The sequence below is a fragment of the Sprattus sprattus genome (assembly GCF_963457725.1).
Source record: "Sprattus sprattus genome assembly, chromosome: 19".
Classification (NCBI taxonomy): Eukaryota; Metazoa; Chordata; class Actinopteri; order Clupeiformes; family Clupeidae; genus Sprattus; species Sprattus sprattus.
The window spans coordinates 25089837-25116104 of record NC_137917.1 but is presented as its reverse complement, the minus strand read 5'-3'; the positions used below and the strand labels follow the sequence as shown (position 1 = coordinate 25116104).

Here is a 26268-nt window from a genome sequence, read left to right as displayed (position 1 = left end):
CAGGGCTTAGGTCTGTGTTCCTGGTTTGAGCTAGGAACAATCAGCAAGAGAAGGTATAGTCACAGAGCAAGAACTCCATGAAGACATGGCACAACCTTAGACTTGGAAGCCATTTTACTTTGCTCCTCTAACGACAATGCGCAGACTAACGTTCGCGCACATGTTGGGAGTTGTGAAATGGAAGCCCCGTAGAAATCAGGGCGGGTTCATCTGGTTCGTTCCGTTCCCCTTATTGGCCGTCAATGGTTCAGTGTCGTGAAACGTCGTGGGCTTCACCACTTTGTCTGTGAAATAAGCGAATTCAAGGAAAATGGGCGACGGCGGCAAGAAAGTCCAACAATACCAATTTATCTAAACATTGTACTACATCATACAGACGAACCGACTGCACTCTTTGCCAACTGGACTACACGCAGACGAACTTCTGAGGAGAGAAAGAATAGAGGAAGGTTGGAACTATTGAATTAAACCAGCCAAGGTAAGTGGCGATACGTCGCGAGCTGACCTACTGAGATTGGTCGTGATGAAGAAACATTGCAGCAGAAGAAACATTGCAACTAGCTAGCTGGTTAGCTATCTAGCTTAGCATTGCATCCATCATTTGCCAGCTAGCATAATTAGGAACGACTACCTCAACTAAACGATGCAACCACTTTGCTAATAAATGAAAACACCGAAGATCGGATATAATGACAAGTAGTAGCGCTAGCGACATTTGTACGACATTTTTGCAGAGTTTTGAATGCTATTGTCATTCGGACTGCTTATTTGTTCCTTTTGGTTTTCAGCACCTACATAGGTTGGTCCATAGTGTTGTTTTCCTATACAGCCCGAGAAGCTAACGTAACCTGATTGAGTCAGGTAGCAAGTTGATACACTGCGGCTAGCGAGCTAGCTAGCTGGTGCATACCAAAGTTGCAACCTGAAGTTTCAGATTGGTAGGAGGGTAACCTTGCCTAGTTAGCAAACGTGAATGGTGATGGAATTGGAAACCGTACTAGCTTTGGCAAGTTATTGTCTCGACAATGTGCAACGGCCCTGGGCAACTGAAATGTAAATTAAAAAGTTCCGTTTGAAATCTAACTGTTTTTATATGGACATGTTAGTTACGGTGGTAGTGATGGCTAACAAACAAAGCAAGCTGTATTTCACATATTGCATTGCACATAGTTGACTGACGTGTACCTTAATAAGTTAACGAAAAACTTTATGGAAACATATTTTGTTGCCTTATTTCTTGCTATTAACAGATATAGATTCGAAAAGAATTACTTAGTTGCGGTCTCACATCTAAATACAATGTAATTTGTCACTATGACTATGATTTTGGGAGTCTTTCAGTCACTGTTACTAAGACTGCAGCTAGGTTCCTTTTGAGATTATGCAAGGCTGGCTGCATTCATTTTTTTCTTCTCCACTCTTAATCATATATACAAATGGCTAGAGATACTCTGGCTCATTCCACAGCTTCACCAGTTTCTCCTCCTTTTGGACAGACAGAAAGAACCGCAGCTTACTAGGGCCGCCCCAGAGCCTACTCCTATACCCACCAGTGATGTTCCTGTGCCGCTTTGCTCTTTCCAGTTTCATCCTGGAGAGAGTTCACCTATTGGTTGTTGACAATGTCCATGCCACTATTCACAGGACTCAAAACGTATGATAATAATTTAACACAGTTGATTTTATCAGAATGTCAAGACAAGAAAAAGATTGACTTAAGACTTAAGACCACCTTACACCAAACGATTGAGATGACTGAAGCGCCACAACTCTAGAAAAACTGTCATGATTTTATTCAGACATTTTAAATATGTCTGCAACAGTGAAATCGCATGTAAAATCCCCTTGGAGCAGGCACATTTGCGACAGGAGCAAGGAAAAACTCTGTTAATTAGGAAGAAACCTTAAGCAGAACCACTTCACATAAGGGGGGGGGGGGGGGGGGGGGTGGGTGTCCATCTGCTTGAAGCCAGCCCGGTTGAGATCGAAAAAGTAGGGAGAGGGATTGTTGCAGAAGGGGAGGGGAAACAATAAGGAACATGGCAGAAGAAACCGATGGGTAGGATGAGCATGCTAGCATAAATGTACACAATACATAAAAAACATAGCATGATTCATATAAAATTGATAGAGGATAAGATGGGGAGATTATTCGAAAACAGTTTAGTGGAGTGTGCTCGTCAGGTTACTATTACAAAGTTAAGTAGAGTAATGGAACAGAAAACTATTTTGATGGTGACAATTATTTACATTGCAGGTAAAAGCACAGAGTTTGGGGTAGAATAAGTGTATGGGGATGTGTTGTGGGGATGGGCAGGTATAGGCTGAGGGTTTCTGCAAGTAGATCAGGTGGAGAGACTGCAGCAGGATCCCACAACAAAGGTAGTCTAGACCAGTGGTCCCCAACCACCGGGCCGCGGCCCGGTACCGGTCCGTGAGGCATTTGTTACCGGGCCGCACAGAAAGAATAAATAATTTATATCAATTCCGCTGAATTAATTATTAGCGTCTGAAAGGTGTTTTATTTTGAAAAACGACCGGATTTTCCCGGACGTCACATTCGCCTGTGCCTTTTGTCGCGTCAAGACGCTTGTCTCGTTCAAGTGAAACGTCACTCAAAAAATAAGCCCACAAATTAGCGAAATTTAGTAAAAAAAAAAAAAAAACATCTTTGGAGAGCTTCTTTGCAAAGGTGAAAAGGTCAACTAAGGAGCCAGAAGAGGAGCCTACGACCTCAAAAAAAGAAAGCTTCTTTTAACAGACAAGACCAGGAGTCATACTTAAAATACAGGTTTATCGCAACAGGTGATTCTCACGCACCAATTCCGCTCTGTTTAAAAAAATCCCTACATTAAACCGGTCCGTGGTGCAAAAAAGGTTGGGGACCCCTGGTCTAGACTAGGAGGGGAAGAAAGAGACAAAGTGAGTGGGTAAAGTTCAGCTGCCAACGTACTTCATGCTATAAGATCATGCTATAAGACAGAACATTTGGTTAGATGATATCAATTTGATAAACAGATACATTTGGCTGAAAACAGTAACCAGTAGGAACAATGGCCTCTTGAACAGTACTGTAAGAAAAGGCTGTGTATGGGGATTTTGTCTATGTTAAGGTTTGAAGAGATATGTTTAGTTATGGTTGGCTGACATGGTGTGCAGACTTAGCCTAAGTTAGGATGGCAAGGGTGACCGGATGCACAACCATGCCCAGCTGTGTGTTGCATGTTGTACCTTGGATCTGTAAAGGCCCTCCTTCACAGTACAACATGTGCTCTCTGTAGCCCAGTTTTATTGCTATTGGGAATTGTATGTGTTAAGTTGTGATGAGTTATGTTTAACAATGTTGGCTAGCTCGGTGTGTGGGGACTCTTAACAAGCATAGTATGGGTGGCAGGATACAATAGTAGTGCACAACTGGCTGGCGACAGCCGCAACCTGCGCTGTATGCTGTCCCCAGGATACGTTAAGGTACTCCTTCACAGCACAAAATGCGCTGTCTGTAGTCCACTCCTGCTAGAAACAACAACATGGCCACCAAGAGGAAATGAAGAATGTTGTGACCGGTGACTGGCCTTTGATCCGTTATTCATGACTATTGGATGCATCAAAGACAAATGTCTTAAATTTGATTTGAATATGGAAAGGATGTCTGCATCTCGGATGGAAGCAGGAAGATTATTCCACAGGAGGGAGGCTCGATAGCTAAAGGGTCTGCCTCCTGTTGTGCGTTTTGAATATTCCTAGATGAGACCTGCATTCTGGCAACAAAGTTATCTTGGTGGACAGTAGGGGACAACTAATTCCATGAGGTAGTTTGGAGCTAAGCTTATTTAGGACTTTGTATTTTAGGAGTACTCTGAATTATATTTTTTAGCTTTTGCCTTTTTGCAAGGAACAGTCTTCTGTTTAAGTTAGAGGCTCTTTATTGAGTTTTTGCTACATCTGGACAGGAGCGCTTTGCAATAGTCCAGTTGTGATGTCATAAAAGCGTGGATTAATTTTTCTGTATCTTGGAGGAATAGAACTTTTCTGATTTTGGCATAGATACAAAAATGAGGTCTTTGAGATCTGTTTTATGTATGAGACAAGTAGGAGGTCTTTAACACTAGTGCTGCTGGATGTAAATGAGATGCCATCAATTGTGCGTAGATAGCTATGGTTAGATGTGCCATAAGCTCCATTGACTCCCATTTATTTTCAGTCCACTTGCGAACACAAAGTTCTTGAACTTGGTTCATTTCCAGCTAGTGCTGTCCTATGCTGAATGTGTGGCATGCTCTTGCTCACAGACATGACAAATAACTGAAGTCACACAGAGTTAAAACCATAACACTGTTAATTTATTAGAAACTATGAGGACTCTAGAAGGCAAAACTACTGTGAGGTGTGGCAGTCAGTTAATCAGTGATGTCGGGGTGTGTGCATGCATGCATGCATGCATGCTAGGTTAATAGGTGGACTGTTGTATATTTCAAGTACGCAAAGATGAGCATGGCGCTAACAGAACGTAGGGAGCAAAGTTTCCCTCTTCTCTCTGAATCTCTGTTTGATGCTTGGTCAGAATCTTCTCTTGGAACCAGTGGGATGTGCTCTTATAGTACCGGTGCCAGGTGTTCCCAATCACGGACGATCCAAACTCACCTGCTGGGCATCTGCAACACAAACACACAGACAGACAAACGGCCTGCCCAGCAACCAAAAGAGGCGGGGTCAGCACAGTTCCTTCAGAATATTTTGTAGAAAATATATGAACAGTAACTTAAGCTTTCATTTTTAAATGAAAGAAGCTGAGTTCTCGCGCTTCTCATACCTTAATCACAAGGGGAAAAGGGAGCTCAGAAAGACACAAAGCTCTGTGTGAGTGGCAGATGCATAGCCTGCTGCAAGAGAGTCCAAGGTGTCGGATGAAGTAGTGCTGTAATGTAAACGAAAGATCTATTACCTACTAGCTGTCTACAGGGATGCCACTGATGGGCTAGTTGAGGGTATTTATTTTGTTAGATTTAATAATTCATAATGTTAGGCATATTGCTGATGTTAGATTTTGGTGAAGGACGATGACTCTGGGAATCTGGAAAAACTACAAATCTTTGTGAGACAGGGATGACACCAGTAAGGTTACAGCATACGCCAAATCATTTCATAAATAACATTGGCAGGGATGTTTATGATGAAAAATGTAGCAAGTCGACAAGGTTCCTAACAGTCAGTAAGGCCTAAGGGAAAAAAAATGATGTTTCCTGTTTCCCAACCGACCCTAAAAAAAACCTGCCGACCCTAGCCTTTTTTTTTGGCGTGGGCACGTGGACAATTTGTAATTTGTACACTTTTAAGTTTTCATTGGGTTGCCTGGAAAGAGGAAAGTAATTTCTAAAAGGTGACTACAGCTGTGGGCTCTCGTTGCGTGAGAAACGCGTTGTGCATACTACTTCAAGTGGGCACAGGTGTTGCTAACTGGGTGGGAAAAGGAAGGTTAGACCTACAGAGCGAACGTGAAACCCTGCGCAGGTAAAGAGGCGCTTACCGCAGTTTTTTTTTTGGGCCGTGCTTATAAGAGTTTGTTATTTTCATTGGATGTGTCGGACGCGCTGGGGTTGTTTAGACAACCAAATTGAATGAGGACACACTGAAGAAATACGTTTGGAAATAGGTAGGACTGTGTTTTGGAGATAGATGTGGGGAAAGCTCTAGTCTGTGGGGTTTTATAATTGGGTGGTGATATAGCCTACCTACGATTGCGTCGGGGCTATTGTTTAAATTCTGACGATCGGAAAGTTGGGCAGGTTTAAAATGGAGTGCATGAGTGCGTTAGATTTTGAGCAGCTAATGGAGAATCTAAAGCTTAAAAACAAACAGAGGCAAGCATATTTACTTAGAGATGCAGCTGAAAGGGATAAAGTTTGCAAAATGGAATATGAAAATATGAAACCTCACGCAGCTGAAAGGGATAAAGCTCGCAATGTAGAATGGGAAAAGCTGAAAGTCAAAAGGGTTAAAATCGAAAATTGAGGGAGGAGAAAGACTTTATATCACCAAAAGGGGTGGGATGTGCAGCACCTGGTCGTCAGCCTTACAGCATGGAAAAGGAGCTGAGGGAGGTGTTGGCCGAGAAGGAGAACCTGAAGCAGAGTTTGCTACTCTTTGGAATCGACATCATGGAAATCAAGCTAGTACATCTGCATAATCTTCCTTACAAACGGCATCAAAAACCTTGGTGCAGGTAATAACGAAAGCAGTGGGAGTATTTTTAGACAAAGATTTAAAGCCCGATTTGTTGGTTGCTGACAGGATTGTCACCTGATTGGAATATAGGCCTAAACAGTGTTACAATACTGTCCCTCAAGGGAATGATAGCTCTGGCGTAAAGATGAGAACCCGTGCTTTAACAGAGAGGTAGTTCTGGCATAAAGATGAGAACCCCTGCTTAAAGGGAATGATAGTTCTGGCGTAAAGGTGAGAACCCCTGCTTTAAGGGAATGATCGTTAGTAGTAGTTTGGCATAAGGATGAGATCGGAAGATGTGGGCAGCCGTGGCCTACTGGTTAGGGTTTCGGGCTGGTAACCGGAGGGTGGCCGGTTCGATCCCCGGCCAGTAGGAAAAAAGTGGGTGGGGGAAGTGCTAGAGCACTGCTCTTCCATGCCCACTTCCACGGCTGAGGTGCCCTTGAGCAAGGCACCTAACCCCAATCACTGCTCCCCAGGTTAGCTCAAAAGCAGCTCACTGCTCGGGGTTAGTGTGCTTCACTGTGTGCTTCACTGTGTGCTTCACTGTGTGTATCACTGTGTGTATCACTACCCTGGATGGGTAAAATGCAGAGATAGAATTCAGAGTGTGTGTGTGTGTCACTATCTCTGCCGTAAAACATTCACTAGTGCTCATTTCCATCCATTCCAGGGAATTTAAGGGAATGGTAGTTCTGGCATAAAGATGACTGACTAGATTGCCTACTTGCTGGCTAGTCAGCTAACCAGTTACACCGTTTAAAAACGCCACAGCAGGCCTTCCCCTAAATAGCCTGCAAGGCATGCCAAGTAAACTTTGTACTTTCTGCAATACTGATGTATTTTTCTTTGTTATTCACAGCTGGTTTGGCGTTAACACCTTCATTTGTGGGATGGCACTACTGTCGGCAGTACAGGTAATCATTTGTTGGAGTTTGCTTTTGTATCTTTTGTGCTGTTGTATTTCTTATGTGAACCCCTTGAGCAGTTAAGAATTTTCTGTTGTTTTACCATGATTTTTCGATTTCACCATCACCAATTTTCCATAGATGAAATGTCAGGTTTATGTTTATCAGTTGCATGTACTTGTTTAGAGGGAATTGTGTGAGAAGACAAAAAACTACATGAAACATGGTATTAGTGTATGTGCAAAAGTAAGTGAACCCCCAGCTGCATTGGTAAAGTCAAGTAGGTAACAGATTCGGCGAAACACATTTGCGGGCTTAATTTGTCAATTTAGCAAACCAATCAAATGAGACATCCTTAGGAAAAGGGTGTGGCAACACTTGCGTACTCTAAGCCGTTTTCTTCCAAAAGATCTCTAGGACCCCTTTTGGGAGGCCCAAACCTCTGTGTGTATTTCCACCAACCCTGTAGAAACTTGATCCGGGCCATTTTCAGAATGGAACTTTTCCCTTTGGAGTGGGTACTTCTGTGCGACACTGATGGGTGGGGCTTGCGGTGATGATTGGCGCTTACTGGTTAAACCCCATTTCAATGGAAGCCAACCACAATAGTCTTTTACTATTATCTACTCGGCGAATACAAATGTGTAATAAATATCTTCAAATAATGCAAAGAAGAAATGGAGAGTGAAAGAAGTTAAAGCATAAATATATATGCTACAGTGGGTAAGCTTCGGCGAGTGAGACGGCGAGGGGGAAGAAACCGTTTTTGTGTCTGCAGGTTTTTGTGAACAGTGATCTGTAGCGACTACCAGAGGGGTGGCGTTTGAATAGTTTGTGTCCAGGATGTGAGGGGTCTGCAGTTTTTGTTCTGCCCGTTTCCTGACTGTAGGTGTACAGGTCTTGGAGTCCACTGTCATCTTTACAGTTTTAAGCGTGTTCAGCTCTAGGTTTTTGCGACTGCACCACAGGGCCAGCTGTTCAACTTCCCGCCTATATGCAGACTCATCGTCATCACGGATGTGGTCGATGACTGATGTGTTGCCTGCAATTTTTAGGAGTTTAACAGATGGGTTCCCTGAGGTGCAGTTGTATGTGTAGAGTGAGGAGCAGTTGGGAGAGCAGGCATCCCTGAGGTGCACCAGTGCTGACTGAACGGGTGCTGGATGTTATCTCACCCAGCCTCACCTGCTGCTTTCTGTCTATCAGCAAGTTTGGGATCCACTGGCAGTGAGTTTGGTGAGGAGGACTTCTGGGGTGATGGTGTTGAATGCCGAGCTGAAGTCGACAAACGGCATCCTTGCATAGGTCCCTGGGGAGACAAACGGCATCCTTGCATAGGTCCCTGGGGAGTCGAGGTGTTGCAGGATGTAGTGCAGCCCCATGTTGACTCCATCATCCACTGACCTGTTTGCCCGGTAGGCAAACTGCAGAGGGTCCAGCAGGGGGCCTGTGATGGCCTTCAGATGGGTCAACGCTAGTCTTTCAAAGGACTTCATGACCACAGACGTCAGGGCGACGGGTCTGTAGTCATTCAGTTCAGTGATGTAGTGTTTCTTCGGGACTGGGATGATGGTGGAGCGTTTGAAGCAGGAAGGGACTTCACACAACTCCAGATATCTATTGAAGATCCGTGTGAAAATGGGGGCCAGCTGATCAGCACAGGCTTTCAGACAGGAGGATGACCCACTATCTGGGCCTGATGACTTCCTTGTCTTTTGTCTCTGACCGACAGAGGGTACTGTCAAGTTTGTGTTGTATTTCTTAAAACAAGTCAATCAGTACTGAAAGAATATGCTGTTCTTGGCGAATTCCTTGATTGAAACACAGAAGTCGGCTCCTTGGTTTCAAGTTAGCTTGTTCAGAGGAACAGACTTGTGGAAGTAGGCTTAGCTGAACTAAATCTATTCCGACGCATAGCGCAGTAAACCTTGGACAGCCCGGTCACATGTCACAAGGAGAGTCTTATTCTTATAGAAAGGTACAATTCTTATAGTGTGGAATTAACATATTAAACAATGACATAAATTGTAGGGGAAGGGATAGGGTGTGTCTGGAGGTCAAGGGAGGTGGATGTTAGGATAAAAGTTCTAATAGTTCAGGCTCCAAACATAGACAAAGACCAGGAATCGGGCTTGATGGTTCTGGCTGGCTTCAGACAAAAAGGCCAGGAGCCAAGTCTGATGGCTCTGTCGGTGGACCACTGGTGTTGTTTAAACTGAGAGTGGGGGCCTGTCTGATGTCTTGGTCTATATGAGATAGCATATGAAATTTCAGTATGTGTCATTGTTTTTTTTGTTGTTTTTTTGGGGGCTTTTTGGCCTTTTATCAATAGTTTTTGAGTGAAGAGTGGGACAGGAAATGAGAGGGAGAAAAGTGGACAGGAGAAATGACATCAAGCCGGAATCGAACCTGTGTCCTCCATGGGCATCAAGCCTGAATGTGGTCTGGGAACTGGCTGCGCCACAGTAGCCCCCGAAATTCACCTAAATCTAACAGTACCATTGGCCAAGAGTATTTTCTAGCAACTCTACAGAGATGGCCATGCTAGGCTTTGTTTTCAAAACTAGCAAGCAAATATCTTTAGCATAGCCCAACATCAAGCTTGTGCAAAATAAGACTGTACTGTTTCTCTTAATGCCAATATTCACTGTTCCATGTTCACTGTAGTCTTGGTCTTGGCCTGTAAACTAAGTTAAAATAAAAGTAACAGTTACAACTAGGTATAAGGAAAACTGATATCTGGAGACTGCTGATGGGCTACAATAGATCAGTGTAGGTACAATTGGTTCCAGCCTCATATGGGCACCAGAATTTGACCTGTGCTACATTGTCAACAGCACATAAAATATATATAAATATATATACAGCCGCGGAAAAAATTAAGAGACCACTTCAAAATTATCAGTTTCTCTGGTTTTACTATTTATTGGTATGTGTTAAAGTAAAATGTACATTTTTGTTTTATTCTATAACCTACTGGCAACATTCCTACCAAATTTCAAATAAAAATATTGTCATTTAGATCATTTATTTGCAGAAAAATGACAATTGGTCAAAATAGCAAAAATGATGCAGTGTCTTCAGATCTCGAATAATGCAAAGAAAACAAGCTCATATTCATTTTTAAACTACACAATACTAATGCTTACACTTAGGAAGAGTTCAGAAATCAATATTTGGTGGAATAACCTTGATTTAAAATCACAACTTTCATGTGTCTTGGCATGCTCTCCACCAGTCTTTCACATTGCCGTTGGGTGACTTTATGCTACTCCTGGCGCAAGAATTCAAGCAGCTCGGCTTCTTTTCATGGCTTGTGACCATCCATCTTCCTCTTGATCACATTTCAGAGTTTTTTTATGGGATTCAGGTCTCGAAATTGGGCTGGCCATGACAGGGTCCTGATCTGGTGGTACTCCATCCACACCTTTACTGGCCTGGCTGTGTGGCATGGAGCATTGCCCTGCTGGAAAAAACACTTCTCAGAGTTGGGGAACATTGTCAGAGCAAAAGGAAGCAAGTTTTTCTTCCGGGACAACGTTGTACTTTGCCTGGCTGAGGTTTGTAAAAGACCATAAGGATTGAAAAAGCGGACTGGAGGTTCTTCTAAGTTCGTCTTCTCTGATGAGTCCGATTTCACAGTAGGTGCAAGACTCTCTGGCTTGTAGGCCTCTCCAGGTCTCCGTCTAACCATCAGACGACCATGTGTTGGGCAAAGCTGAAAATTGGACTCATCAGAGAAGACGAACTAGGAGACCCTCCAGTCCGCTTTGGTTCAATCCTTATGGTCTTTTACAAACCTCAGCCAGGCAAAGTGCAACGTTGTCCCGGAAGAAAAACTTGCTTCCTTTAGCTCTGACAATGTTCCCCAACTCTGAGAAGTGTTTTTTCCAGCAGGGCAATGCTCCATGCCACACAGCCAGGCCAGTAAAGGTGTGGATGGAGTACCACCAGATCAGGACCCCGTCATGGCCAGCCCAATTTCGAGACCTGAATCCCATAAAAAAACTCTGAAATGTGATCAAGAGGAAGATGGATGGTCACAAGCCATGAAAAGAAGCCGAGCTGCTTGAATTCTTGCGCCAGGAGTAGCATAAAGTCACCCAACGGCAATGTGAAAGACTGGTGGAGAGCATGCCAAGACACATGAAAGTTGTGATTTTAAATCAAGGTTATTCCACCAAATATTGATTTCTGAACTCTTCCTAAGTGTAAGCATTAGTATTGTGTAGTTTAAAAATGAATATGAGCTTGTTTTCTTTGCATTATTCGAGATCTGAAGACACTGCATCATTTTTGCTATTTTGACCAATTGTCATTTTTCTGCAAATAAATGATCTAAATGACAATATTTTTATTTGAAATTTGGTAGGAATGTTGCCAGTAGGTTATAGAATAAAACAAAAATGTACATTTTACTTTAACACATACCAATCAATAGTAAAACCAGAGAAACTGATAATTTTGAAGTGGTCTCTTAATTTTTTCCGCGGCTGTATATATATATATATTTTTTAAACCCTAAAAGTAACAGAACTAGTTGGGACAGTAAAGCAGTTACCACTTTGTAATGTTGCCATTCCTTTTAAAACACTTAAGTCTAAGGATTAAAAACACCAAGTAATTAAGCGGTTCAGGTGTAACTTTGTCCCATTCCTTCCTGTAAACAAGCCTTAAGGTGTGCAAGGGTAAGGGGTCTTCGTTGTCGCATTTTGCTTTTCAAAATGCACCACACATTCTCTATGCCGGGCAAGTCGGGATTGCAGGTCGACCAGTCCAGCAACCACACACCCGTGTTTCTCAGCCAAGACTTTCAAATGTGTGCAGAATGTGGTTTTGCATAGTCTTGTCTTGTTGAAATGTGCATGGGCATACCTGGAAAGGATGTCGTCTTGAAGACCGCATATGTTGCTCCAAAATCTCTATGTATTTTTCGGCACTAACGGTGCCATCACAGAAGTGTAAGTTACCTTTGCCAAGGGCACTGACACAACCCCATACCATGACAAACCCTAGCCTTTGGACTTTTTGCTGGATGGTCCTTTTGCTTCTTTGTTCTGGAGCAAGCAAAAAAAGACCGGAAATACGTTTCCACTGTGTGATGGTCCACCCCAGATACCTCTGAGCCCAGAGAAGTTGACGCCGCTTCTGGACACGGTTAACATAAGGCTTCCTTTTGGCGCAGTACAGTTTTAACTGGCATTTGTGGATGCAACTATATTGTAGTGCTTAACAAAGGTTTGCCAAAGTAATCCTGAGCCCATGTGGTTATATCACTTATGGATGAATGACGGTTCTTGATGCAGTGCCGTCTGAGGGATCGGAGACCACAGTCTCTCAGCTTAGGCCTGCGCTCTTGTGCTTTGCGCACTGAAATTACTCCAGATTCCTTGAATCTTTTCATCGTGTTATTCACCGTGGAGGGTGAGCGATTCAAATCTCTGCTTATCTTTCTTTGAGAAAGATTGTTTTAAACATTTCAATAATTTGCTCACACATTTGTTGGCAAAATGGTGATCCTCGGCCCATCTTTGCTCCGTCAGGAGTAGGCCCTTCCTGGCTTTATTTTTATTTTTTGCAGTTTCCATACCGTCCCAACTTTTTCTGATTTGGAATTGAAATTAAAACGACAACCAAAGGTTGAAGGTCTTTGGAAGTAAGCAGTATTCATTCTTGTTTAACATTAAAAAGACCAGCTTGTATAATCAAAGCATTTATTAACGTAATGATCAGAAATAAAACACACAATATGTAATCTAACTAAATATCTCTAGCTGATTACTTAAAAAGGCGTGTGTGTTAGTTTGTGTGCTCGAGTGTGCACACCATAAAGAATGTGTGTTCCTTTGTTTGATCATCTTTGTTTACGAACGTGCATACATGCACGCGGAACTGACATGTGATATGAACAAAGAACGCGCCTATACAGCATAAAGTTTGAGTGTTCTCTTTGCATGTGTGGCTATGTTAAGTCCAATGTATATGCTATTACGGTGCCAAGTTAGAAGAGGGAAATTGTTAGTGATCCAAGAAAGACACTATGTTTTTGGGAAGCAATATTCGCAATATCCCTTGTATAGTCGTATGCTTAGCCAAGTAGTGAGTATGCTAATGTATCTGTAAACGCCCAGTTATAGTGGAGTTACCAGTCCTTAGGGGAAAAGGGGTTGTCTGGGGAGTATCCTTAGCCTGGTGACACCAGCCTACGTATTTCCGCCTGAATTGATTTCAAGCTCATACTCAGTCTGGCCTAACCCCGTTGACAATCGTCTCCAGGACTCAAAATTTTGTAGGACCAATCAGCGAACAGTTCAGAGCTGTGACGCAAAACTCGCCTTGGAGGAAAAGACACGAAAAGCTATCGGAAAAGTTGTCTCAACTCTCGAGAACATCAGAAAATTAAAAGGAGAACAAGAGTATTTTCTTGTAAGTTTTATGATTGGAAAGGACGTCGTAGCTCTTCTCCCAACTGGCTTTGGGAAGAGATTAATCTACCGAATGCTTACTAAACGTTGCTGATTAGGGATGCAAATTATCGATTAATTCATTAATCATTAGTTGATAATCTTATCGATCGACTTTCGATTAATTGATAAGCGGCGTTTTTCACCTGAGTTTCAGTGCTTCAATAGGGCCTTTAAAAATAGGCCCTATTATTATTACATTACATTATGATAATTCTATTATATTCTATTATACATTCCTCAAGTAATTATGCATTAGGAAAAGAAAGCAGAAAAGTTTTTTTATGGTATAACAAAATCCATTCATTAATTAAAAAAAAAAGAAATAAATTATGGACTGGCTCAGTTCTTGCATTTGAAACAGACATAAAACAAAAAAGAATAGAAGAAATGAAATAGAGCCAAACAGAATATTATTGAGCCTATAGATTATGAAGAAACTGCATCTAGGCTATTACAAGCTAAATAGCCAACACAACTCTCTGAAGTTTAACTCGCGCTCACGGTAGTGAGGGATAGAGTAACTTTACATTCTTAATGACAAGCCATCAGGCAAAGGTAAGCTAGCCCGCTAACGAGCTAGGTATCTAATCATTAAGCCTGAGTAAGCTAGTCCGCTATCAAGCTAAATAGCCAACTCAACTCTTACTTACTTACTTACTCTCATGAGCCAAACTCGCGGGCACACGTTAGCGCGGGAGTAGACAGAGATATTCACATTCATAGCAAGGTGAGCTAGCCCGCTAACGAGCTAGGTAGCTAACTCTATGAAGTCTCAGTGAGCTAGCCCGCTAACGAGCTATTAGCTAACCTGAGTTTTAAGACTATAAGCCATAACTCGCGGCAGTAAGCGAGAGAAGGTATAATACAGTGTAGCTGTGATTTTTAGGTTGACCAGCTGAACTGGTCGTGCCATGCAGGACAGAAGCATGCACGGTGTTCAAATGGTAACTGAGTGAGCTAGTGGAACTATTGTATTTCAATACCGCATTACACAGAGAACATTTGTTTTCAACCGGTCTCTCGCGCTAGCGCCCTCTAGCGATTAATCGTGATTAATACATTTTGATTGAGCAACCTCTTAATCGACAATTAATCTAAAGTCGATTAATCATTTGCATCCCTATTGCTGATTGGTTAAGGGAACTCCAATGATTTTAAACCTCAAGATAAGCACCCGCCCATCTCGGAAACCAAAATGCATTGGGTTGGCCCAGACTGAAAGACGGAATGAAATGGAGTCACAGGCTGGTAATGGCCAGGCTAGAGTTTCCTGGCCATGGACCCAAAATATCGATGTTTTGTCCCCCGAGCCACTAAGTTATCACTTTTGCCTTATGGCAAGGTACTCCATTATGCTGGAAAAGGCATTGTTCATCACCAAGTTGTTCCTGGATGGTTGGGAGAAGTTGCTCTCGGAGGATGTTATATTGGAGTTACCAGTCCTTAGGGGAAAAGGGGTTGTGCTGGTGGATCCAATGGTGATAACTAAGGCAAAGAGAAGAGAATACATACTGTACCAGTCAAAAGTTTGAACACACCTTACAAGTGTTTTCTTTACTTTTATTATTTTCTACAATGTAAATTTATACTGAAGACATTTAAACTACGAAAGAACACATATGGAATGATGTTCTAAACCAAAAAAGTGTTATCTACCTTGTAGAAAATAATAAAAGTAAAGAAAATACTGCTCAAAAAATTAGGTGTGTCCAAACTTTTGACTGGTACTGTAGATTGGTGATCGTCATAGCTGAGATGTTGTCGATGTTGTGCCGTGTAGATCGGACGACTCGTCTGCTCTATTCCTTGAGTTGCAGGTCGTCTCTGCGATTTCTTGCTTGTGTTGCTTCCCTTGCAGAGGTGGCTAGCAGGTTTTTGGTTAGATGCTCGCTGTAGACTTGCTTTTTCCTCTTCTTGATATGGAAAAAAAATATGGCATTTAATAAAATACTCTTAGCCAAAACTTTTTGCTGTTAAATGAAAATGGTTTTGTTTCATCTGTGATTTTGTTTATTTGCTAGGTAGTAAAATATTTTTTTCTGAGTGTGGTTTTACCATAATTTTTGCCAGGAGTTTTACTTCTAACCTCCTCTTTCTTCTCTGCCCTCAAGGGTTATTTGGATTGGTTTAAGACATTTAAAATCCATTAATGTGATAAATATTCCCACCCAAATTTAGACCAAATTTCACCTTTGCGGGACTGGTGCACTGAAGTGCAGTGAACGCCCCTCACAGGGTCTTAATCCAATAACATTGTTGCGCAAAATTTACTCATAGCAATTCATGCTCCCTTAATGGTTGTGTGTGTTGCCAAGCAATTCACACCCAGAACAAAAGGCTTGCGTAAAAAATGGCGCAAATCTAGAAAAGGTGGCCGACGCACGCAAGACGTGAAAAGACGCACAAGCGGCTTGCACGGCCTCTTGCTCTTGCGCTTACGCTTACGTCTCTGACCATAAATCAGCCTTAAACTCCCTCGTCCCCAAGTGCATGAGCCCTTTTCACAACAGATTTCATCTGACAATTCAGTCCATTTACAAGGGCTTTCATGCATCTACTGCTCCATATGTCTGCCATTGGCTACTGAACATCCCATAACACTGTGCTGTGTTCTCTCCCTCACAACAGGGGCTCTGCTGGCCTGTGGACTTGTGACCTGGCACCGCGTTTCAAAGGAGTGGTTCAACAGGTAACGGCTTATTTGAGGTCGCATTCTTGTCAAAATGGATCATCTTACTAGTATGTCACCTTCCCAAGGCCATGACTACACCCAAAGCGTCTTTTCTTCTCCCCTTTGAGTTACCACCTTGTTCCTGTCTTCTACCACAGTCAAAGTTATTATATGTGAGCAATATGTAGCCCTGGCACATCCAACTCCTTGTTTATTAAATATTTGATTTTATGTATACCTATTTCAGGTGCATACCTGAGTGTAAGAGGCCATGAGCTTTAGTGTCACTAATTACTTTTATTTATTTAACTATAATTGGTTGTAAATGATACGCTCTTCATGGTGGGAGGGTCATTTTCTATGGCGTGTTTATACTTCATTAGTTTACTTAGAATATTTAAAACAGACATTGTTTTAACCGTTTTTGTTGTGTTTAGGTCCCCTGAATGAAGTTCACATTTGTGATTCCTGTGGTTGTGAGACTACAGTTGGAAAAAAGTAGATGTTTATGGTAAGTTGCGGTGGTCATTTGTACTTGTTCAGTTCTTTCAGTAATAATACTAAATGGATACCCTGTTTTCTGAACACTATGCTCTGGCCATTAATACTTTTTTATTTTTTATAATTTTTTGTTTTACTTTTTGTAGGTTTGGCCACTGAAAGGTTCCTCTCATCCTGGATGTCCAGACAGCATGACTCATGAAGGGAATACATGCTGCCAAACTCAGATTCCTGATCCAATGGCTTTGGGAGAACCCCAGGACCCAGAAGAAAACATGGAGGTTCAGGCTGAAGGCTTTTTGAAGCAGGAGAACAACCATACCTCTGGAATATATCAGGAGACTACTCATGAAGACTTTAAGACTGTTTCTTTCACAACAGACCTTTTAAAGGACGGTGATGGTACAGCATTTACTCCCACAAAGTCTTTTCTTTCAGGTGAAACTGGCCGAGATTTTGATGTAGACCAAAAATTACAGGGCCCAAAAGATGACCCTCATTTGTTGACACCAGACATTCCTGATGGGTACTCGGATGTTAGTAGCTGCTCGGAACACCACAATGAAGGGACTTTGAATTGTGATGAGAAGGCTTCAACACAAATTGCAGAAACCCAGGAGACTCTGAAGAACCATAGTAATTTGGAATGCCAATCAGACCAAGACAACGGCATTGCTATGATGTCGGACGTTTGTGAAAGTGCAGTGCTAGGTTGTGAGATAAAAAAGGAGCGTTTACAAGAGGATCAATACTCAAACGTTAGTAGCCCAGAACTTGATCAAGAGACGTCCATTCTTAAGGAGGAAGGACAAGCTCTCGAACAGGATCTGTGTATTGCTTCTGAAAGTGTTTCAGATCATGTGCTTGAGAATCAAAAAGCTGGGGATGGTCCACTCAATACTGATAAGGTCCATGAGATGATCGCTGAAACCTGCACTACTCCTAGCAATTTCCAAAATGTAGATGGCAATGTGGACAGGAATATGGGCAAACCGACAACTGTAAAGCCCACAGGAGAAGTCCTTCAAAAAACATCTGTCCCCACTCCTAGTCCCCAAGACAATACCACATCACTATCACCACAAACAGAGACCGTACAAATGGAGATTGATAATGGTTTCATGAATATGGGCAAACTGATAACTGACGATGCTGTAAAGCCCACAGGAGAAGTCCTTCAAAAAACATCTGTCCCCACTCCTGGTCCCCAAGACAATACCACATCACTGTCACCACAAACAGAGACCGTACAAATGGAGATTGATAATGGTTTCATGAATATGGGCAAACTGACAACTGACAATGCTGTTAAGTCCACAGAAGAAGTCCTTCAAAAAACCTCTGTCCCCACTCCTGGTCCCACATCACCCCAAGACAATACCACATCACTGTCACCACAAACAGAGGCCATACAATTGGAGATTGATAATGGTTTCAAAAAGGGAGAGGATGACCGTCATGTCAGCAGTGGTCTCGAGATGGAGCGCAGTAGTTTTGAGTTTCTTGAAACCTGCCTGAAAAAGTCAGAAAACGGCCTAAATTCCAGCTGCAACCCACTAAGGACCTCTGAGAGTGCAGATTTGTCAGTCTGTGGGGAACCAAACGAAGTCCTACCAGGACAAAGATGTGTAACACAAGAACCACCTAGACAAAATGAGCAAGAAGCAGTAGACAGCGGTGCTGACTCGATGATGTTGGGTACGTGCAACAGTGAACCACAAGGCATACTTGAAGCGCCAAAAGATAACGTTGAATTAAGTGGAGTTGTAACCGAACAGGAGGGCAACATAAGGAAGAGTGAATCCAGTTTAAATGAAAATGAGAGCCATCGCCTTGTTAAAGCTGTACGACTGATAGATTCACGTAACATGAAGAGAAAGTTGGATCCTGTTGTGGTTTTAGACTACAAAGAGCAAAATTATGACCAGGTTGGGATTTATCGTTGTACACAATGCAGTGGAACTGCAGAGAGTATAAATCCTCTTATTGAACATCATCATCTTCAGCACTCCAAGCTCTATTTCCAGCTATGTCAGGCCTGTGGGTGCTATCTTACTAGTTGTCAACTTGCAGAACATCATAGTTGTGAACCAAATAAGCTGGTCTTTCCACAACCAGGACAGCACTGCAGCAGTGAAGACTCTCAAAAGCTCACAAAGAAGGCAGATGGGTTGTATTACTGCAGACATTGTCCCCTTAGGTTTAGACATTTTGATACATTTCGCAAGCATGAACTAAAGCATGTGGGCAAGACAGCGACATTGAGGTGTCATGGACATCATAATTGTGAACCAAATAAGCTGGTCTTTCCACAACCAAGACAGCACAGGAGCAGTGAAGACTCTCAAAAGCTCACAAAGAAGGCAGATGGGTTGCATCACTGCAGACATTGTCCCCTTAGGTTTAGAAATTTTGATACATTTCGCAAGCATGAACTAAAGCATGTGGGCAAGACAGCGACATTAAGGTGTGATGGATGTGGCGTGTATTATTCCCAGACTAGCTCCCTGTACAGGCACCAACGATTAAATAGATGTCTCCAGTCGGGATCTGTTTCTGAGGTATTGGAGAGGGAAGTGATACCAAAGGCAAAAAAGAGAATGATGAAAACCTCTGTCAAGACCTCACACGGAATATTTCGTGAATGTTATGTAAAGCTGGTGGATGTCTACAGGAGAGACCCAGTATCCCCATCAAACACTTGCAAAATATGCAATAAAAGCTTCAAGCTTCGTGCACAGCTCAACGCACACATGAGGTCGCACTCTGATGAGAAGCCTTACGAGTGTAAAGATTGCTCCAGGGCATTCAAATACTCGTGGAACCTTAATAAACACAGAAGAGAACGGTGTGATGGGATTCCCAAAATCTGCGACGAGGCTCAGTCTGCAGGGAGCCCAGAGCCACACAAACAAGAACAGTACCCTGAGGACACGGCACAGGAGACCAGTGCCTCCAGATACAAGTGCCCACTCTGTCCTCGTGTGTTCAAATATTCCTACAACCTTTTCCGACATCTGCGTTTGCAGTGCCTCAAAGAGTACACAAAAGTTGATGGGAAGGGGAAGACAGCCAGTGGGTTTAAGTGTCCACTTTGTGGTGCTCTTTTCACCCTTGTTTGCAATCTGGGTAGACATTTAAAAAATATCTGCTTCCCACAGTATAAAGCCAAAGGAATCTCCAGGATGAAGCAAGAAAAAAAGAGGGAAAATCGTTTGGCGGGAAAACCGAAACCAATAGTTTCAGAGATGCAAAAATCACCCAACGGCACATACTTTAAATGCAAGTTATGCCCAGCTGTTTTTGCTCATTCCTCCGGATTATCCAAACATTCAAGGAAACATAGGCTATTTGCTAAGACTGGAAAGCAAGTTGGATACAGAACTGCAAATCCTGATGATTTGAAAGTGTCATCTTATTCAGAGGAGAGACAAGGAGAAAAGTCGTTAGACACAAAAAAAGGTCATAGTGTGTCTTGCCAGGTTTGTGGAAAACGTTTTACGGGGTCGCTCTCATTGAAGAAACACATGTCCCTGCACAAGGGAGAAAAACCCTACAAGTGCCAGCAATGTGGTCAAAGTTTCAAAAAGAATGCTTACTTGATTGCCCACACCCACTCCCACAAAAGGAAGGTGCCGTGTTCTGTTTGCAAGAAAGTCTTCCCCACCATCGCTGATTTGATAAAGCATAGGCAGTCTCATGCTAACAAAGGAATGCTGAAGTGTCCCGACTGCCCGTTGGAGTTTAAGTTTCCTGTTTGGCTTTTTAGGCACCTGGTGATCCATGACAAGCAGAAGCAGAATGAGACGAATCCAGCCAAGAAGGCTACAAGTAAGCCAGTTCAAGAGCCGCCCGAAAAACACGAGAGCCCCTTAGCCAGCGAAGAAGAATTTAGGTGCTCTGTATGCCAAAAATCGTTTGCTGATGCAAAAGGACTGAGCGATCACTGTTTAAGTCACTTGCCGAAAGAGTCGTCATTAAAATGCCCGTTCTGTAAACGCAATTTTAGCAGTCGCGGTGCCCTAATTCGCCACATCCGCCTTCATACAGGGGAGAAACCTTTTCCTTGTAAAAAATGTGGCAAGTGCTTCCAGCGGCAGGAGCCCCTTATGACGCACATGGAGCATTGCAAGGGGAAGGTGGTGGCCATGAAGAAATGTGATAAAAAGGACAACGCAAAGGCAGAGCATAAAGAAGTAAAACGTGTTTCGCATAAAGCTAAGAAGGAGTTTAAGTGCTCATATTGCCCGCAATCCTTTGTATGGACTAGTAGTCTGACAAAGCACTTGAATGGACACAAGTTAAAGCTACTTGCCCCTTGCTCCAAATGTGGAAGATGCTACTGGAAAACTGTACTAGACTCTCATGAGAAGGCATGCAGTGGAAAGGGCTCCAACACAGTTACTTTGTTTCCATGTAATAAGTGTGGGAAAACTTTCAGTCGGGTTGACAATAGAAATGTCCATGAGAAAAAATGTGAGGCAACTGCTCTGCCAACAAATCTTGAAATTAAAAAAAGCTCACAAAATACTGGGACAGTTGCGAAAAGCCTGCCGTTCAAATGTCCTCACTGTCCAAAGTCTTTCAAATACAGAAGTTATTTGCTGAAACATCTTCCATCACATTCGGCAGAAAAACCATACGCATGTATGCATTGTGGTCATAAGTACGCAAGTCAAAGGCGATATCTTCAGCATGAAGCTTTCTGTGATGGGATTTTCAGAAGGAGATCGGCACCCCTTCGGAAAGTTTTGAAAACGGAACCAACGGAAACCACTCCTCAAGATGGAGTGGCCAAAATGGAGACCGATGGTCAGTACCCATGCAAGTTCTGTAATAAGAACTTTTCCAAAGCCAGGAACCTCAGACGTCACATCCTAACCCACACAGATGTGAAACCTTACCGCTGTGAGTTATGTAAGAGTGGTTTTTCCAGACACGATCATCTTATAGTACATCAAAATAAATGCAGAGGGAGCAAGCAAAAACTTGAAGTTCGTGTCTCCAAGATAAGTCCTAAGCTTGTCGGGACTGGCTGGCAAAATTCTTTACAAATAAAACAAGAGGAAACTTTCCAGTGTAACATCTGCTCAAAGCAGTTCTCTAGTAGAAGAAATGTGGCCCGTCATACCTCCCTAGTGCATACTACCAACAAACCATTCAGTTGTAAACGCTGTGGATCATCATTTACTAGTCTGGATGCTCTGAAGAAACACACTTTGAGGGTGAAGTGCACAAGGGCCTCATCAAACAGTGCTAGAAAGACTGTGAGTGCCAAAGTTACTGAACAGCAGTGCAGGGAGACGGCAAAACTTCTGCAGAGAATACAAGGGCATTATTCAAATAAATTTAAGTTTCAGTGTGCCTACTGCCCCCGTCGCTTCAAGGATCGAGGGCAATCACAGATACACACCCGTCTCCACACTGGAGAGAGGCCCTATGGATGTGAAAACTGTGGTGATCGATTTATCCGGCGTGACTATTTGCAGCGACACTTGGTCAAATGTACCTCGAAAGGAGAAGCCACTGAAAGAGCGCTCTGTGACCGATGTGGCCAGTTGTTCCCACAAGAAGATCTTCAAAGCCACAAATCAAATTGTGTTGCCAATGATGGAGAACTCAAAAATAAGATACAGGCAAATTCCAGCCCCCCTACAAAAGCTCAGACGTTCTCCTGTACCAACTGTAGCGAAACATTTTTGTTGTTCTCGCAACTGCAGCAACATTTTCTCAGTAAACATAGAGAAGATACGTCACAGAAACTACATGATGTGTCCATTAAAAAAGAGACTTTCGTTGAAGAATACGATGAGGCAGGCCCGGTACAGACTGATGTGGATAACCAGAATAATGACAAAAAGCCATATCCTTGTCCACACTGCCCCATGCGATTTCTTAACAACAGTGGACGTGGCATGCACATCCGCACACATACAGCAGAATACCTTCTCTCTTGTCCTAAGTGCAACAAAGGATTCTGGAATAAGAAAATTCTAAAAAAGCATCTGAGAAAGTGTGAAGGCAAAACAGCCATGGTTCAAAACAGTCTCAACCCAGCACACATATCTAAAGAGCCAGAGTCTAAAGAAAAAAGTGCTGTCCTAGTCTTTAACAAAGGTTCAAATACAACAGGAACCGGAGTTCTGCAGACCAAATTTTCCTGCAAAGATGGTAACAAGAAATTACTGAGAAATTTAGAGCAGAGTACAGGTCATGATGATGATATCTCAGACAATGCTAATATGACGGCAAACAAGTACCAGTGTTCCGAATGTGATCAGAGCTTCACAGATGGATTATTGCTTATCAGTCATTTGGAGAACCATGGTCGCGAAGATCTTTTTAAAGGGAAAAAACCACGCTGCACTATTTGTTTCAAGGATTTTGATAAAGCAGGTGCGCTTTCACGACACATGAGCATGCAACACGGCATAAAAAGCACCCATACTTGTCACATCTGTTCAAAATCCTTCCGCTTTCCATCTGATTTGGAAACTCACAAAGAGTGCCATGATCCCAATCGACCTTTCTGCTGCTCTAGTTGTGATTTAAGATTCTGGTCTCAAAAGTCCTTAAATCTACATATTACAATGTCCCATCCCAAGAGTGAAGATTACACCTGCCACCCCTGTAACAAGAGTTACTTAACCAAACAGTCATATGTCAGGCATAATAGGCTAAAGCATCCTAACGGGCTTGGAACTAATTCTGACAAATTAGTGACAAATGACAAAGGAGAGGGCGCCTCAGTAGATCAATTTGACATTGAAGTTAACATTGATGAAGAGAGTGACGTTAGTGACGCCAAGGATGAAAATGACGCCAGTGAAGATGACGACTCGGACTCTGCTCCATATTTTCCTTGTCATGTATGTGGCAAAACTTTCTCCACCTCAGAGAGCCTTGAGGATCATCAACGCTGCCACCTGGGCGAGAAACCACACGAATGTGAAGAATGTGGGAAATGCTTCGTCCAGCTTGTAAACCTGCAACAACATCAGCGGAGCCACAAATCAGAATTTCAGTGTCAGACTTGTGGAAGAGGCTTTGTCTCGCTCTTCGCCCTAAGAAAGCACAAACACTCGCATGGCAAGAGCCGTCCTCATCGTTGCTCAAAGTGCCATCTGAGCTTCACTGGCCCCTCTCAACTTGCCGAGCACATGGCCACTCATCGTGAAGAGAATTTCCCCTGCGATCTCTGTGACCGCACTTTCTCATGTAAAGTAAGTCGAGCAGAACACCGCAGAATCCACAGCGAACAGGAAGAAGAGCTCCCCTCATTGATTCCACCGTCAAATACGCCTCCTCTGACATCATCCTCTTCTGTTGTCCCTTGCAGTCAGGAGCAGATGGGTGTCTTTAAGTATCGCTGTGCGGTTTGCAATATGCGATTTAAAGATTCAGAACAACTCTCTGAACATGGATGTAAAGCTACGAAGACGCGTCCATATGCGTGCCCATGTGACAAGCACTTCCTGTGTGGCACCCATCTAAAAAAGCATCAGCTTAGCCATCAGCTGTCAGATCCATACCGCTATCAGTGCAATCAGTGCCACATGAATTTCATCTATCGGCATCACTTCCTCAGCCATTTAAAACGTCATGGGAACGAGAAGGAATCAGTAGATGTAGCTGGTGGCGGGGACGAATTAGAAGCTGAAAGCAGTAATCCTGACAATATATACCAATGTCCCATCTGCCCCCAAAGTTATTCGCAAGCCATGGAGTTGGCTGATCACCTTACCATACATTCCTTCTTGTGCAAAGTTTGCAATGTGACTTTTCCAACAAAAGCACAACTGACAGACCACGAGCAGAGTCACTTCACTGCAACGACCCAGTATGAGTGTACAGAATGTGGGGAGAGTTTTCTGGGCAGTGATGCTTTCAGGCAGCACCAGTGTGCGCAGCGTCAACGTTCACACATCGAAAACGGTACAGCGCCGCGGTTGTCGTCCCCCACATCACTTAAGCAGTCCTCGAGGGCTTCAAGGGCTGATGAGGAGGAGGAGGAAGAAGAGGTTGATGTGGGAGAGGACTTCTACAATTGTCCAGTCTGCAAAAAACGCTTCTCCTCGCAAGAGGATCTTGGCGAGCATCAAAGGGTACATTTAGAATGCCGTCCCTACAAATGTCACGTTTGTGGAAAGGGCTTCGGAAAGAGGCGCTATCTCAACAAGCATCAGCTTATACACGAGAGGCCGTTTCGCTGTGATGATTGCCCACAGTCTTTTGACACTCAAAGTTCCCTTTCGGCTCATCAACAAACTCATGTAAATCGAGAGTTCCAGTGCTCTGTCTGTCAGAAGTACTACACCACGGCTCAGCATCTGTTACGACATGAGAAGAAGCATGCTAAACAGAAAGACAAACAGACTGGGGGGGCTCACCGCTGTGACATGTGTTATAAGTCCTTTGGCCATCTTTCACTCCTGACGAAGCATCAAGAGTCTCACGTGGGTGAGGTTGTGTATGAATGTACAGAATGTGACAAAGCGTTTGCCGCCTTCCACCTTCTAGAAGAGCATGAACGCACTCACGTAGCTGTTGCCTCTTCTACCAGTTCCGCTCTTACAAATCCACACACTGACCAAGTATAAAAAAAGATTCCGCACTGTAAAAACTAAATTCACCCAACATCTTTTTAAGAGATATAACCTTGTCCTCAGTGTGTTTTTGATGGCAGATTTTAGCCTAATTGACCAACTTTCATGGGATGTTAAGGTGGATCTATTCAGAGCTGAGATGTTTGTATACTGTATAGTCTTGTACATATTCAGTGGTGTTGCTAACCATAAAAGTAGCTAGCTAGCAATTACCACACATAATTACTTACTGTATATAAAAATGACTTGATTTTTTTTTTGTTTTTAATTTGGTTTGTTCAATTGTGCAGTGAAGATTCGGATATCGAATAACTTTTTAAAATGTAGAGTACATTTTATATGCCTTGACGATATCCACCTTAAAAGCACGTAAAGTGTTCATCCTTTGTTCATAGTCTCAATGGTGGGTTTCATCAACTGATGAACCTTGAACCATTTTTGTTTACTGTAGTCCGTGTACTGTACTATTCTTCCCTTGTTCATTAAAAGACGGCAAATAAGAGATGTTAAGCCTTCAGTGTTATTTGAGATGTATGAATTTTTGAGATTACATTCAGTTTTTTTAGATTTTCTTTTATTCTCTCGAGAATGTTTTGAAATGTTGCCTTTGATTCAAAGATGTTAAAGCTGTTGAGCACTTGCATATTTAATATGATCATGGAAAAAAAATGATTTTAAGATGGAGACATTTCATGACTACATTTGTATTTCGAATAGGCTTCTGTTAGCCTGGTGTTTCTGTTCTCCTTCTGTATGACATGAATATTGGTTTGAGATCAGTTGGCAAATAAAACGGATATCGTTCATATCAAGTTCAAGTTCAAGTTTATTTATATAGCACATTTGGTATGGTATACATAGACACAATGTGCTTTGTGCAGAGAAAACATTCA

General features: G+C 42.7%; 1 protein-coding gene and 1 long non-coding RNA gene across 2 annotated transcripts; both read left to right on the top strand.

The window, feature by feature from the left end:
- The first annotated feature begins 357 nt into the window (after window positions 1–357).
- On the top strand, window positions 358–16777 carry LOC308380834. The gene is made up of 4 exons (XR_013969023.1): window positions 358–478; window positions 7085–7139; window positions 16226–16286; window positions 16706–16777. It is a non-coding gene; the product is annotated as an uncharacterized lncRNA (long non-coding RNA).
- A 231-nt stretch (window positions 16778–17008) lies between these two features.
- LOC308380700 (uncharacterized protein) lies at window positions 17009–25865 on the top strand (the record flags this gene model as incomplete). The annotated part of the gene is made up of 2 exons (XM_080858105.1): window positions 17009–18697; window positions 19268–25865. 2 exons carry the CDS (start codon window positions 17009–17011, stop codon window positions 25367–25369), a joined length of 7791 nt encoding a protein of 2596 aa, XP_080714231.1. The 3' UTR covers window positions 25370–25865.
- Window positions 25866–26268: the final 403 nt, after the last annotated feature.